This window comes from Cololabis saira, chromosome 4, assembly GCF_033807715.1.
Source record: "Cololabis saira isolate AMF1-May2022 chromosome 4, fColSai1.1, whole genome shotgun sequence".
Lineage (NCBI taxonomy): Eukaryota > Metazoa > Chordata > Actinopteri > Beloniformes > Belonidae > Cololabis > Cololabis saira.
In genome coordinates this window covers 9,313,930-9,330,393 of record NC_084590.1, presented here as the reverse complement: position 1 = coordinate 9,330,393, position 16,464 = coordinate 9,313,930, and the positions used below count along the sequence as shown (strand labels likewise).

Below are 16,464 nucleotides of genomic sequence, written 5' to 3'. Positions count from 1 at the left end.
TATTACACATGTTAACATCTTTCTACAGATACAAAATATCTATGGCTTTAATTTGAGCCCATACAAAGTTTTGCATCCCTCCGTGTTCCTGCAGCTGAATCAGCAGATTTCTAAATGATCTGACGTGAAAACAAGGAGTGCTGCAGCACTGTCATGGGTAAAGCATCTTTAGAACTGGGGAGTGAGTCTGACTTTGGACATATCTGGTCATTAAATTAGAGAAATGAAAGATGAATAAAAACTTTTGATGGTAAAACAGGATTTATGGGCCCCACGAGAAATTCAGTATGTTCAGTTTTTGACTTTTAGTCGTGATTTAAGTTCTGAGGCACTTGACTTGCAAATTCCTTAAGTTTTCACTGATCCTTTCTCGGTTTTCACAGGGAAACTATTCTAAATATTTAAAAAGTGTCATATATTGAAGAACAAGTCCAAGTGCATGAACATATGCTCAAAAAAGACGATGAAAGTAAATCCCATCCCATAAAATGGAATACTTTGTGAGCCATATGCAAGCTCAATGACAGAACTGTAAGGTCATTTATTAATGTGTGATATGTTGGATTGTTCTAGATCTAAGTGATCTAAGAGCGTGAATTCAGCTTACCTTCGCAGACTGTCCCGGCACCACAGGTCTCCGTGAGGCCGTAGCCCTGACCCACCGGGCAGCACAAACACACGTTCATGAAGCGCTGCGTCGCTGCAGAAAGTGGGGCTCCGCCCGATAACAGCACCCGCGTACGACCTCCCAGCAGAGAGCGAACCTTCCTGAACACCAGCCTAGTTGGACAGCAGTGGGACCATACTGGACAAGTCCTTCCAACTCCCAGAAATCTACATTACACCGTCTATAGCAACAGTTCAACTACATACCAGTCACACAGCGGTGTGGCGTTGCCTTTGGCAAGCTGCTCCAGTTTGTAGTTGTATGCCAGAATGAAGAGCGTTCGCTGGATACTGTTCATTTCTTCCACTTTGGTCATTACATTTTTATAGATGCGGTCCATAATCTCCTGTAGATAAGAAGAGGTTCAGCGTGAGGATGTACAATGAAACAGCAGGAATAGTATACAAGATGAGAAATTCTGCTGCTCTACGTAAAGAATAGTGGTGGCGGGAAAAAATCGATATTGCAATATATTGTTGCGCTCTCTGTTGCGATAAATAATCGATAAACTGACGATAAATATGGATATTTTATTACAACACACATAATGTATTTACGCAGTTGTCACCGCACTATTGTTCATGCACTTCAATTTGTCCAGCTGTTCAGTGTTTACATTTACAAGCCTAGGAGGCAGTGAGGAAATAAACAAATGCACTTTCTTTGTACATTATATGAAGTTTTGGCATTGAATAAATGCATAACTACAGATATTTTCCTTTCTATGGGTATTTCTTTCTTTTTCAGTCACATATATCGTGATATATCGTTGATGAAATTTCTTACAATATATCGAATATCGTAGATATCGTGTATCGTGATATTATCGTTATCTTGGGCCACATATCGCCACAGTATTGAATCGTGAGTTACCCGTATCGTCCCACCCCTAGTAAAGAAGCAGTGTTTTTTGCGGAGATGGAGGATCAAGTCTGTGATTTGAACTTGGACATCAGTGACTTGAGATTTGTCCTGCCCTCAAAAGGACCCAAGACTCAACTCAGGCTCATTTTGAGACTCATGAACAATGTTTAGCATTTCATCTTTCCAACATGACCTCCTTTCTGTTGCAAAGTCCTTCCCCTTCTCAGCTTCCACATGTGCAGCCACGGACAGCACCAGCAGTGGCTACCCCGCGTGTGGCTGCAGACACTACATATATTGGGCAAATAAGAGATATTTGACTGACTACATCTGATTTTCTGTGACTTTTCAAAAATGAAAACAGTGAGTCACCTAATAGTTTGAAAAGTTAACATTGACACTGAACTGTCAGAAACTTTTCAAATGTAGCAAAGGGAGGTTCATTTAATTAGACAGGTGTTCAGTGAACCATTTGTAAAATATTTTTTTTTCAAAACATTTATTAGCTTGATGGATTGGCTCAATATTACTGTATATTCTGCCCATTTACGCCAACTGAGAGACCACAGATTAGTGCAGCTACTAATACAGGATGTGAACAGAACAATGGGACATTTATTCCACATATTCCTGTTCTCTGTACCTTTTTTAATCTATGCATCAGTAGTAAAAAAGAATACAATCAGTCAGTAAAGCTTGATGAAACTTGTCCCCGTTGATGTTTTTACTCAGTATCTGAGCTGGGACAAGGTTAGGAAGTCCGACCACTACTAGTCTACAAAGTGGATTTAAACAAACAAACAAACACAAGAATCATAAAGAACAAAACTTTCACAAAGCAGAAAGTACATCAAGCATGTGAAGGAGAACAAATGAGCATAATTTGGACCATATGTCAGTCTAGTACTTGTTGTATATCAGTGGCATCCCCAGTGACTAACATAAGTGCTCTACCAAAATAGAGGGAAACCAAATAAATTAATCTCTGGTTAATCTTAAGGAAACGCTTGAGGGAATTCCACTGAGCTGCAGGGACGAGAGAAATGTGAGTCTGGCCTGCTGTGATCTGGATCGTCCTCCCTTGGAGCTTGTTACAAAAAGGTTTGGCATGATATAAAAATGAGACAGATGTGACTCCCAAAAGGCAGGATTTCACTCTGACCACAACAACAAAGCACAATTTACAGAAAACATGGGATTTATGATTCCTTAGATTTAGGAATGGGACAGAGCATATTACAATTCACTCAGAATATTTTGTGACTATTCCGTATAAGTGGAGGAGCTTGTAGAAGGCTACCCAACATGTCTGACCATAACTGAATAGTTTAAAGGCAAATCTACCAAATACTAGCCAATTGTGTGTAAACTCTCCTGATTATTAATTATTATAATCTAATCTAAAAAACTATTATATATAACTATTCTGACATTTAAAAATTAAATAAAAATGGGGAATCCTGACCGACTTACAGCAGGAAATGCTTCATCAACTTCACTGTCACAGACAGGGAGGAAAAGAAGCTGTAAATGTTTGGTTGCAACTGTCTGGTGGAAAGTAAATAAATCTTAAGTGAAATTATGTTGAAATGTGGAACGCCAATTAGAAAGTACTAATATAATGTTCTCTTAAGGGGGACTACAACGCGTTCTTCTTTGAAGACTCAGTGAAATGGGGGAAAGGACACAAACGCAAAACAATAAAAAGCAGCTGGTCTTGATGGGTGTGTACGTGTGTGCGTGGAGCTGGAGCAGTGAGAGAGGAAGTAGAAACAGGATTCATGCAGCAGCCAGTTACCGTATCACAGCAAACAATTTGGATGTGTGTGCGTGTCATGGGGACAACCACATGGGGCTTTCTCACGTTCTGTTTACAGCTGTGAATGGTTCCAGAGACTGGGGCCCTCTGACCTCTACACCACCACCACTGGGAGATGGGAGGGCTGTCCTCATGACATGAGAGAGCAGGACCATGAAGCAACATGTAGCCTGGATTCAACTCAATCGAGCGTGAACCCATTAGAGCCATGCCAAGAAATTTATTTCATCTCCAAGTATTAGTTTCAATTTCATTTGAAGGAATGTTTGATTATTTTTAGGAGAATTGTCTTGCTCTTGCCGTTTCTCGTCTCTTCTATTGGCTCAAAATACCCAAAATTAACTCTGGACTACCATCCAGCTGGTGTCTAGTGATGACCGCGTGTCGCTTGCAACGATGTTACGCATCAGAAACGATGGTCATTGACAGCTATGCAATGAAGCCGGGCCATAGTAGAGCTGCAGTGGAAATCATGGCAGAGGCAACTAAAAGAGGAATGTTGAGGAAGTGAGGAAGAGAGAATAAAAGTTGCACAGCAGAGATCGACTAATAGTAAATGTCAGACCATGTTGTAAAACCAACTAGACCTCCACCTTTATAGTTTTATTTAGATCCCCATTAGCTACAGCAAAACTGCAGCTATTCTTCCTGAGGTCCGACACATAACACACAGCTCAGTTATAGAGCGACCATCTGAGCTAAAAACAACATTTATTTGGGGTTATATCTGCCTGCGACTGAATTTCCGTCTGTATTTTCTTCTGTTTCGATATCAACCATCTCCTGATGGAATCATCTTGGTTTGTACCACCAAAATCCTCACTATCTGACCAGACACACGATAAGCCCAGCTGTTTTTACACCTAACCAGATCTTTACACCCTTACGCTGTTCTTGTGCTGTTCATATAGATCGAGCTAAGAGAAGTCCGGCTGATAGCCCCGTCAGGCCCGGTTGTTAGTTCCAGCACCAGCCTCTACCTCTGCTGCTGCTGGGATTTCCACACGTGACCCGTCCTAACAGCCAGTGTTGCTCTTGCCACTCCTATCTCTCTACAATGAAATTGCTAAAACGAGGATGTCTGCAAAAACCTTCTACAGATAAAAACTTTAAACAACACTGAATGCTCCAGTGTTCCAAAATGTCATAACTAAAGCAGATAACATTGACTTTTTCTGAGAAATCATTGACTACGTTTACATGCAGTCAAAATTCAGGTTAAGGTCAATGTTCCGGTTACTGAAACATTGGGAATAATCTGTTTCCATGCGTGAGCAAACAGGGTCATCCCTGTATACATGGTGATTAATCATTTGGGATATCTGGATCAAACCAGCGACTCAATTCCCGCCATTTCCGCTTCTTCTTCCTGTATCCAAATCCAAAGCAACAACAATAACAGCAGCACGGCGGATAATCAACAGCCTAGTAGAAGTCGTTTTGTTTCTTGTCCCTGTAGTTCACCTTTTTCAGCGTCTTCCAGCAGTGCTTGATCTTGTCTGGCGTTCAACAAATCCTGCTTCGCTCACCTTTTTGTAAATCTCGCTATCCGGTACTTTCTACCGTCTACAAATGCCAAAATGTTCATATCTTTCATTACATTTATGAAGTGATTAGTCTCCTCCTGGTCTTGTGTTTCTCCGTGTTTATAAGAACTTCCTGGACTCAAAAGAGCAAGATTCCTTGTGAAAAGAACATGCGCAGAAAACAAATTCATGCTCCTTTTGATGGGGATATCCTGTTTGGCTTTTTTTCTAACCCGAACCAAATATTCGGGTTGGAAAAGGAGTAACCCAGGGGTCATATTCGGGTTTTAAAAACCGGAATATGAGCAAATTCCGGTTATTCAAAGGGGTTATTGGTGTTTACATGGCCGTGCAAAACCAGGTTATTGCTAATATTCCGGTTAGAAAAGGGTTATTGATGCATGTTAACGCAGTAATTTTTGTCATGGAGAAATCAAACAGTGTCACCTCAGTTTCACTATCATGTGAGGCAGCTCTAACTCATTAACACGAGCACCAACATTTACAGCTTGAGGCTCAGTAACACAAATAGCAGGGGAACAATATGACATCATAAAGATGAACTCAAAAGTGACTGTGTCATTATGCGAGTTGTTCATTTGTGCAATATCTGTATAAAATGAGAATTACACAGGCTCCAGTCCTGATATGCTTTGTGTCCTGTCACATTAAACTCCGAGTGCAGACAGATGTAGCAGACTCAGACCTGCTGGAATCTGATCTGCTTGTAGAGCAGACCTCAGTCAAGCCACAAAGACTTATGGGACGGTGAGTCAGAGGGAGATACTGTAAATGATAAGGTTTCTCAGACATGAGTACTCAGGACATACCGGGACGGCTGCCATCAGGGTGGGCTGCAGGACACTGGTGTCTCCCTTGCTTCCTTTTTTGATCTTAGATGACTTTAAGTTAGAAGAAAGAGACAAAAAAACAGGGTCAATATAACGACTGCTCACATCAGATCTCTGGTGTATTATTTGCATCAAAACAATGACAGCATTTCTTAATACTTGCTATTAATGGACGATGGACATTTTTACAGGTGAATGGAGTGTCTGTATTATTAATAAACGGCTAACAATTATTCTTTTTAATAACCATCTTTAAGCGAATTTAGAAATAATTGAGATGTTCTGTTTTGTTGCAGCTTTTTAAACTTTGCAATTACGACTGTAAAAGCTGCATCAATTGCTCACTCTGTGTCTGTAAGTGGTGCAACTTTCTGAGATGATTGGATGCTAAGTTCTTTGCAAATTTGTCTTCTACGGGTGCAATTTTTTTGCAATTTGAAAATGTCCCTGAAAGGCTTATAAGTCAAACTTCTTCATCACATGATGCAGTCTTAGAATAACAATATTTACTTTCCATCATACTTCAAAAGACGCTTTTAAATCTTTTTAGCAAAGACATGGATGGACCCCTGCAGCTTGACTGCTTTGCTTGCTTGCACCCAAACGCCCAAATGTGAATATTTCCTAAAGTGTCAAATCCACTAAACGTCTCTGAGCGAGCCAGTTTTCCATTCTTGGTTGAAGTTGGCTGTTCTTTGGTGTCGGGATGGCTTTACTTGGTCAGCGAGAGTCTGAGGCGAGGAATAGCCGATCCTACATCCATGAGAAATACACAGGTGCTCTGCACACAGCTCCAGCACATGGGCCAGAGGGAGGTATCCGATGTAGGTGTCCTCCTCACTGCAAACACAAACAAAGTCATGAAGCAACCCTGACATGTAAAACAACATCACTGTATCTCGTTCCACCTGATTATGTACAAACTATACACAAGAAAGAGAATCTGTTCAAAACATAGCCCCTTTTTTCTTTGCTCTTTGGTTAACTATAATCTGGTCACATTTGATCTTAGTAGAACTTGTACTCAGATGAAATATAGCCTTTCAGCATTCATGTTTGATATTCAGGGGGCGCACATGAGGAGGAAGTTTAATACTGAAGAGCCTGGTCTGTCCCAGCTCCATCCATCTCACCCCGACTTCCACCCTCCCACATTTTTTAAGCTTCCTCTCACGTGCATTTCCTCTTAACCCCATCGATCTTTAAAGAAATGGGTCAGAATATGTTTAAATTGGACAATTTATATAGCTGTAAAATGAAAAAATAAAGTATTTTAAAAGAGGAAACTTACAATTGAAAAAAAAAAGACAAAAAAAGGGAAAATAATATTGAGCAATAGAACAAATAGTCATGAAGTAAAGTTATTGCAGTGGACAAGAAGGAATGAACTATTGTAATGTTTCATATTTCAGGTGAAACTGAAAAACACACTTAAAATAATGAAAAAACATGGAAAAAGTATATGCAGCTCTTACAGGCATCACATGCGGTAACAAGGTAAGGGAGGTGGATGGCTTTACCAGAGGTTGGGCACCCTTTCAGCTATCCCTGTGATGCTGGACATGATGTTGCTGTGGGAGATCACCACTCCCTTCGGGACCCCAGTGGATCCACTGGTGTACATGATGACGGCAACGTCTGAGGGCAGTGGCTGCTTGCGCTCACGTGTCGCTGGAGTGTCAGAGGAAACACACATGTACATTTTAGATGAGTGTGACAACACTAAATGACAACACGACTGTGACTGAGTCCATGTCTGCATCAGACCAAACGGCGTTGAGGGTTTGCAGAGTTGTTCCCAGCTGAACAGCGGAGCACAGACAGCACGTGCTGCTCTGTGAATCCTTACTAGGACTCTTTTTGTCTGAATAAAAAAGTGAAGTCTAAATCCATTTCAAAGTTTACAAGTAACCCCCCCCGGTACAAAAACAGAAGTAAAACGTGACATCTAAGCTTAACAGGCCCCGGCAAACCAAACAGAGGATAAAAGGCTGAGTGAAGTTTACAGTCACGAGGCCGTTGAAGTGAGTGCTACTAGAGCTGATGTCATGTGAATTTAACAATGCTCTGTGTAAACATGGTCCTCCCTTATTTCTCTGTGCTCCATCCTCCCTTCCGGATCCTCACTCTTTTTCCCTTTTATCTGTGCAATGACAGCACCAGCATGTCCTGTTTGGGGTCAGTCAGTTCAAGGAGGCCTCAATAGGCAAGAGGGGTGAGGACTCCACATCCCTGCACTACCATAACATGCATGGTCTCAAACTTAATCTGACGCAGATGTTAGAACTTCCTCATTCACACGACCTAAAGGGAATTCTACAAATCCACCCCATGCATGTGAGAGAAAGTCCACCATGACCACTAATTTGGAGGAGGAGTCTCGACCACATCAAGATTCTGTAGGCTGCTACCAACATACGAGAATTTTCATGAGATACTTTATGTTTGATTAACAGTGGTTCTGTGGAGGGTTTTTTTTTGGGGGGGGGGATAAAACATCTGGGTCAAGGGTTTTGGTGGTTTGATGGTTTTCTTCAGAAATCATGTCAGCAACTGCCTGCAAATTCATCTCAATCTGTTGAGGTAAACACTTGCCTCTGCCTCCCCCAAGAGGCAAAGAAAAATCATTTATAAACTTAATTAGGCGTTAATAAATACACGGTATGAAAACTGATATTGAATTCTTAATGTTTCGGGTTTTTTTACTGAGAAAAAAAATACATTTAGTCTCATACAACTTCATTCAAAGGTCCAACAATAAAAAATAAAATAAAAACAAACCTGACAAATCAATCACAACTAAAACCCAGCAGCAACTACCTTCAAGGCACGCTATATCTGCATAAAACCCCCCATCATTTGAAGGAAGCATATTATGGGAGAGTTCATCCTTCAGTCCCTGACACAAGACCAAGGAGCTTCATCTGGTAATAAAGTTACACCATTGTAGCATAATGTGATGCTTTTTCTTTTCTTGTGCTTTTTACATTTTTCCCAGCTTTTCTGTGTTCTTTGTTTCTTTTCTTCCCGTTTTTGTTTGAAAGTTTGTTATTTCTGTGCATTTAGTTCTTGTTTGACTTCCTTCGTCCGATCAATCACCTTTGCCTCATCAGTCACTATGACCATAAATGCTGTCCATCATCTACAGGACTGTCTCAGAAAATTAGAATATTGTGACAAAGTTCTTTATTTTCTGTAATGCAATTAAGACAAAAATGTCATACATTCTGGATTCATTACAAATCAACTGAAATATTGCAAGCCTTTTATTATTTTAATATTGCTGATTATGGCTTACAGTTTAAGATTAAGATTCCCAGAATATTCTAATTATTTGAGATAGGATATTTGAGTTTTCTTAAAGCAGCACAACGTAACTTTCAGCTTTTCTGAGTTTGGCGGCATCTTTTGGACAAAAGCGGTAGTGCTTTACCAGAAAGAACACTACGTTTCCCATGAGCACCAGCGCATACTGCCGGAAAACTCCTGTCCCCGTCGCGTGCATTTGTTTTGAGAGAAGACGGGACGCTTTTCTGTTTCACCAAGTGAACAGACGGAACGCAAAAAAAAAAGATGTTAAACTGCTGGAAAGGAACTGGAATTTACCGGGATACCTTAAACAAGGAAGCCAGGGAGCCGTATATGGAGAAAATAATGATTATTAACGGTCTGGATCCATATGAAATCCCTACTAAAGAATGGAGCTCCTCGTCGGAGCGCCACTCTTTAGAAGGACTTACTGCCGCAGTTCTGCACAACCCACGTCTTAGGCTACCTTGTTTAGGAGTGTTTGGCAGCTGCTTTGGTAAATGTTTGATTGCCATGTGTTTCAATAAATTTGTATAATAGTACAACATACAGTACATGTTTTGTATTACTCTTACTTTTCTTTTCTTTTTTTTGACTGCTTTGAAGAGGCTCCGAGGCGTGAGCAATATTTTTTTTTCCTCTTGAGATTATCTTTTTCCTCTGCAGCTACAAATCAAATAGTTAATATTTTTTCCTCAACAAAATGAATCGCACCGCGGAGAGCTGGCCAGCAACTGCGTTTAGCTGGAGTAGTGGGGAATAAAACCCGTTTGAATGATCCGACCCCGGTCTGTGAGTGTTTGTTTGTGGTTTAATAAACCCGTGTTTTGATCCGACGCCCGTCTGTGTGCGTGTTTGTTTGTTTACTGAGGAACGTTATGTTTGGTCGGACTCGTTACAGCCGCGATCCAACCGAGCTGACGACTCTTTCACTCTTTTACTCTGTTATATCAGATACTTGGTCTCCGTGGTTCTGCCTCCAAGCAGTAAAGCGGTGAAAAGTTAAACCATTAGCGATCTTTAAAATAATAAAAGGCTTGCAATATTTCCGTTGATTTGTAATGAATCCAGAATGTATGACATTTTTGTTTTTTGTAATTGCATTACAGAAAATCACAATATTCTAATTTTCTGAGACAGCCCTGTATACCTGCTAATACCTATTTAGAGTCACGGGACCCGCTGGAGCTTAGCCCAAGCTCTCTTCAGGCAAAAGACACGTAAATACTCTGTTCAGGTCGCCAGTACGTCACAGGGCCACATAACAACAACAAAAAAACAATCTGTGCATGAAGAGAACATGCAAACTCCACATATTAAGGCCCAAGCAGGGAGTCAAACCAGACAGCTGCTCGCTGAGCCTCCATCTCCAACTGGCCTCTAAACAATGTTTTGTCAACAAAAACATGTGGTAAAAGAAGCATAACCCTGTGCAAAACATAAGCCGCATATTGCACTATCAACAGCTTGGCGGAGGTTTATAGTTTAGCCCCCGACCATCATGTGATGATGTAATGTGCTTAAACCACATTACACCCTTGTTTGTGCCTGTCCTCAGAAAAATGTCACAATCACAACTCAAGGTCTCCTTTCTCTGACAAAGGTAAGTTTTAACATGAGACCAAGTTGCTTAAACTTCTTTACCCTCATTTAGTCCCATGTGAAGAGTTGTATCTAAATGAAAGACAAACAGGAAAATTCAAACTGTACTTGTAGCACATTATGTATTCAAGTGGAGCAGCAAGGAAACACGCACATGCTTAGCCTACGATCTTATGTGACAGGATGAACCACTCTGTAGTGCTGAAAATGCTTTCAAAAAATAATCAGCAAAGGATTTGTTACGGGTCATGATTCAGGAGAAGAAACCCGTTGTGGTTGTCAGTTTTGTAAAAAGAGTGTGTGACCCAGACTGCAGATACGAATGTTATGTGCAACAACTTGTAATGTCTTTATAGAGTTGATTTCTGTTACTACAACTCTGCTTAATCTGATGCGTACTCATAAAGCTTATTTTCTTTTATGTTTCACTTTTTTTTTGAGGGAATTATGCTAGGTTTACTTTAATAGGTGATTCAGTAGACTGACACGTAGCATTTCTGGCACTGCTTGATATCTGTCGCAGCCTGTCTTTGGTCACCGTGGTTCCTTCTTTCACCGCTGTCTCACATTGAGTGTTGTCTTTGAAAAAAATGTTGTAAACATCAAATACGAAATGAGTGAATGAATGCAAAAAAAAAATTTGTTTGAGTTTGAACATTACAGATCTTGTCTTCGACATTAATTCAATTGAATATAAATTGACAAGGATTGGCGAATCATTGTATACTGTTTTGTTATTTGTATTTTACTCAACATCACAACATCCTTGGAATTGGGGATTGTATCTGAAAAATATATTTTTCAAACATTTAAAAGTACAAATCCTAGCTATATATCAGCTCTAATAAGGTGTTGGGCCACCATGTACGTTTCAACAAACATTACTTTAGACTGTTTGGCAGAGTTTGATCTAATGCTTAACAAGGTAAAAGACGATTCACAATTTTTTTCAAACAATTTAGAGGACATCATCATCCTGAGAGACCATCAGGATGAAAAGGTTCCACCAATGTATAAAGAGGACCAGTCATAACACCTTTTATTGTGCAGTAAGCCTTTCCTCTAAGGAGCAAAACAAGCCTGCAATCTGCTTCCACAGCAGAACACAGACACTCATTGTGGTTGCTAAAGGGCTTGGATTTTCCTCTAATTCATTTGCCTGTGGCACAATGTTCCTCAAGACGGATTGTGTTGCAGTATTATCCCTGCTGTTTCTCAAGACGCACAATACCACATGTTTTCTCATGTTAAACATACAGAAGGGTGCAGTGGGTTGTGTACAACGGGTTTGAATTCTGCAATATACACTTGACAGAAAATGTATCGCTTCAAACATCCACTCAGTCTGAACATCTGAAATGTTCTTTTGTGATATTTCCAGCTAGGCTACAATTAAAATCTATTGAACATTTACATCTGGAATAGGGATTTAAAGACTTATGACTATTACTTATCGTCGATAAGACGTTGCTTGATAAACTTAAATGTAATGTCAGGTAATGGCCCTTTCCACTAGTGGCGTCCCCAGTAGAGAATAGCTTGGATGCTTGCATGGAGCGCGTGCATTATCTTCACAACCTGCGATCACCGCGATGTGGGGATGGCAAGTGTAGTCGCTTTCTATTTCCCCTAGATTTGCGTATACTGAAATATCGTGAAGAAAAACCTGTAATGGAGACGCCTCTCATTCGAAAAAACTGACAAATATCGCAAAAACCTTACAACACTTTCACAACAAAAGTGTAATGGAAACATTATTTGGCAAATTTCACATCTCTGGATGTCTAAAGTCATCAAAATCTTATTTTAGCCGTTTTGGCGTCTGTGTTATAACACCACTTAATCATTGTGCATTACTGCATTACATCATTACATAATGGCCTTGTTTCTGAATAATGACTGACATGATGATCTGCTGCTTTCATCCTCTGTTGACTGTTCTCGCAACAGCCATGGCGGTAGTAGCAATAATTAATAACCAAGTGTGGTTTTTCTTTTGAGGAAAAGTGTAATGGAAACAACTTTTGTGATGATAGGAGAGCTGAGAGGCTTCTGAGAGGATGCAGCATGGTTGAGCAAGTTTTGATAAGAAATAATCTGTGTGGTTTTCTATCCAGAAGTTCTTCAGTAAAGTTGCTAAAGTTTCACATGCAACAAATGAGCCAGTCCACAATATATTTTCATGTTAAAGCATTATACATATTTTATTTAATTTCTATAAAGAATGTATTTTGTTATACTACATAAATGTAATTGTCTGTACTGCCGCTAATGCTACGATAATAATTAATTAAGGAATACATACATATTTTTAGTCGGTATATAAACTATATTTATTTATTTATTCTCTTAGACCTTACTGAAACATCTCTGCTTATCCACTAATTGTTAATCGATTGATAAGGTCAACCAACTAATGATTAATTAATTCATTGACAATTTGCATCCCTAACTCGAGGTCCAGAGCAAACCTGGCAACTTCCTCACATCTCCAGTGTCCATGAGTGAAAATGAGATTATAATCACATATTCACAGTTTATAAAACCCTATGAAGTCAGATATTTTTTCTTTGACAGCATGTGCACGTAAACCCAGTCACAGCACTTACCGTTCTCATGCCTGTCCCCCAACTTCTGAACAGCAGCCATGTTGTGGATGTGAACCCCAGCTGGATAGCCGGGCCACGTGGTTGGAGTTTTGTCCACCACGATGATGTGATGCAGCTTTGGAACTTCAGACAGGATATCCTGGACACACAGACACCAAGCTGAAAGCTCAAACATAACGGGCCTGTGCTTCCCCTCCCCAGACAACACTGACATGTGTCCTCTCTGACGGCGTCTTCAAAGTTACTCTTTGGTTGTCGTTCACATCAAAAGTTGAGATGTGATGTATGGCAGCACAGATACGGCTGTTACCGTTCACTAGGGCTGGGCGATATATCGAGATTTTAATATATATCGATATATTTTCAAACGCGATATGGTACGAAACAATATCGTTTATATCGGTTTAAATTTTTTTTTTTTTTTTTTATGATTTTGATATAGCTTATTTTGTGACAAATTGACTTGAATGTTTTATTTGAGATTTGCACAAATGTTTTGTTATTTGCACAACTGTCAACCTCAGTGGAAAAGTCTGCCTGTTACTGTCTACATTGTATTAATTGCACAGTGTATTTTAATTTAATTGTTATGCAGGAAAGGGATATTTGTTTTATTTTATTCAAGAAGCATTTTATTCTATATATGCAGGCAGTTTTTTTTATTTCATTTGTTTTATACATTTTGATATTGTGCAGACCTCTGTTAATAAAGGAACCTGTGTGACATTTGGCACGAGGCTTTGTATTAAAACTGACTGTTTTTTTAAGGGTTTGCCTCAGAAAAAAATGAAGCTAACAGAGATGCTATGCTATAATGCTTTGGGGGAAACCCCAATTATGGCACAGAAAAAATATCGATATATATCGAGTATCGCCATTCAGCTAGAAAATATTGAGATATGACTTTTGGTCCATATCGCCCAGCCCTACCATTCACTGCTTTCTAACATACAAATCTGTCCATAGTTGCACCTGACCTGACAAATCTGTTATCAAGTGATGCTGAAAACCTCATGTGCTATTGACAGAGTAAGTACAAATACTGTGTGCTATTTTCTATCTGCTGTGTCTATAATTGCACTGAGCAAACAGACAGTTCGCTGTGTTTTTCTGCATGTTAGTGTGTTGTTACCTTTAGTCTGGACTCCAGGAGCTCTGTGCTGGTGATGATGTGGGTGACTTGTGTCTCATTCAGGCCATGAGCAATGGCTGGACCTCCCAATGTGGAGTAAAGGGTGACCACTGAGAAAAACAACAGCCCATATGAGATGCATACAGGAAAACATGATTATCCTAATATTTCAAAAGTCAAAGTGACTGTTAATTCATTTCTTTTACTTTCCATGTCACCTCATCTTATTCTGATGTGGGGTTTATCATTTGCCTCCACTGCAATGACAAGTGATATTTCTTGAAACCAGCTGACAGAAAACACTACGTCTGTATGCAAACCGAGTGCAGATGCGACGTGCCAAGACGGACAAAGTACGTGCACTACGTCAACGCTGCTCAGTGGCCTGGATTGGGATTCCCACCCACGTTTGACATCTCCAGGCACCTCCCGGGGCCTCAGCTCCGCCCCCGAGCTGCAGGGACAGAAGCTTCCGAGGATGTAAACAGCACTGGTATGTGGGGGGGTGTAGCATTTTGATTTAGTGCTTTTGTGTGACGGAGAACTGAAAAGCGTGTTTGCATGAAAATAATCAGTTTATGAATCCCAGTCTTTTGAGGATAAAAGGTTAAGTGTTCAGTCCTTTTTTTGATGATTAGTGGCTACTGTAGCTCCGTATCTGATCATGTCTTACAAGAGACTGTAGTTTGAAAATCCAAACACTATAACCTGTTTAATTATTGAGGATTTTAACATAAACTTACAGGTTAGGATTTTTAGAGGTAGTACAGGAGGTTAAGATTAGCACTCTTTGAAGATTTGTCTTTGTTGCTCACTACATGGAGGTGTATATTGTATGAAATACACAACTGTTGCACAGTGTCCAGTTAGTGCTGTTCATTACAGGTAAATCATCCATTATTCTGACATGGAAATCAAAACTTGACTGAATATAGCAGGTGTTTTTTTCCTTTTCCTCCTTTCCTCAGATCTTTACATATCTATAAAAATATCTTACCGTTTAATCCTTATAAATTACTCAATTGAGATGACGGGATTTTGGATACAATTCGGTATTTGGCAGAAAAAACTGACTAAAACACAATCAAAATGTGATGTCCAGGTTAACGCTGTGAGAGAAGGCAAGCAAGGTGATTGGAGGAAATAACAGTGTTGTTGCATCTTGTAGAGGCAACAACACTGCATACCTACTCTGACACAGACATGGGGACTGATAGGACACGGCGACGGTGACGTCACGTTCTTGCGTCATGAAGCTCCATGCTTCCTGTACTGCTACTATGTCCGTGTGTGTGCGCGAGTGTGTGTGTGGTTGAAGGCCATGACACTTCTAGCCGTGAGATCTAAACACTAGATCGAGCCCCATGTATTTAAAACCACACACAACTTGCTAAAAGAAATATTACGAACAAAAGCTAAACAGATGCCCAGACTCCATTCAAAAGCAGCAGAGAGAGAATACGAGAAAAATGTGTAAATTGATCACCAAGCACATTTCAGTAAATCATTTGAATTTCCCTTGAGATTAATTATCTATCTATCCATCCATTCATCTATCAAAACAGTCTTACAAGAGCTTCAAGAGACTGATTTCCTCGACTTTGTGAGGAGAGTGTTTGCAGTATAACTGTTGCATATCATGCACAGTTTTTCTAAGTGACAAGTACCAACAAAAGTTAAACACAACTGCTTCTTCACAAAGACCTAATATATGTAGTGATATCCAATCTACACACAAACACACACACAGTGTGTGAGTTGACTGGGGGCCTTTGGCTGACTCCCCGGTGCCTCTGTCAACATCAGATGCTCACACAGACTCTCTCACCCCTCTTATGACGCCATCAGCCCTCACTCGCCTCGTCCTCCTTCCTCCCCTCTGTTGCTCTTTCTGAAACCAAACTCCTCTCCTACCCTTCAGATTGTGTTATCCGCCGCCCCTGGCTTTTCCAGGGTCCCAGTGTTTGTGTTTGCAAAAGAAGAAGGATGCCTCAGAAGGATTCTTTCTGGCTCGTCCTGACACCATATTTTAAAAGAGTGACAGTTTAATGGAGCCTGAATCACAGTGCACGTACAAAATGAAGT

General features: G+C 40.2%; 1 protein-coding gene across 1 annotated transcript in view; it reads right to left on the bottom strand.

Annotated features, from left to right (window-relative positions):
• acsl3a (acyl-CoA synthetase long chain family member 3a) overlaps window positions 1-16,464 on the bottom strand; it is a 33,503-nt gene that overhangs the window by 6,191 nt on the left and 10,848 nt on the right. Inside the window, exons 4-10 of the mRNA XM_061718770.1 lie at window positions 14,380-14,489; window positions 13,248-13,386; window positions 7,248-7,398; window positions 6,444-6,567; window positions 5,707-5,778; window positions 874-1,013; window positions 608-780 (exon numbers count right to left, since the gene is read on the bottom strand). Of these exons, the coding sequence (XP_061574754.1) occupies window positions 608-780; window positions 874-1,013; window positions 5,707-5,778; window positions 6,444-6,567; window positions 7,248-7,398; window positions 13,248-13,386; window positions 14,380-14,489 (909 nt within the window). The remainder of the gene's footprint in view (window positions 1-607; window positions 781-873; window positions 1,014-5,706; window positions 5,779-6,443; window positions 6,568-7,247; window positions 7,399-13,247; window positions 13,387-14,379; window positions 14,490-16,464) is intronic.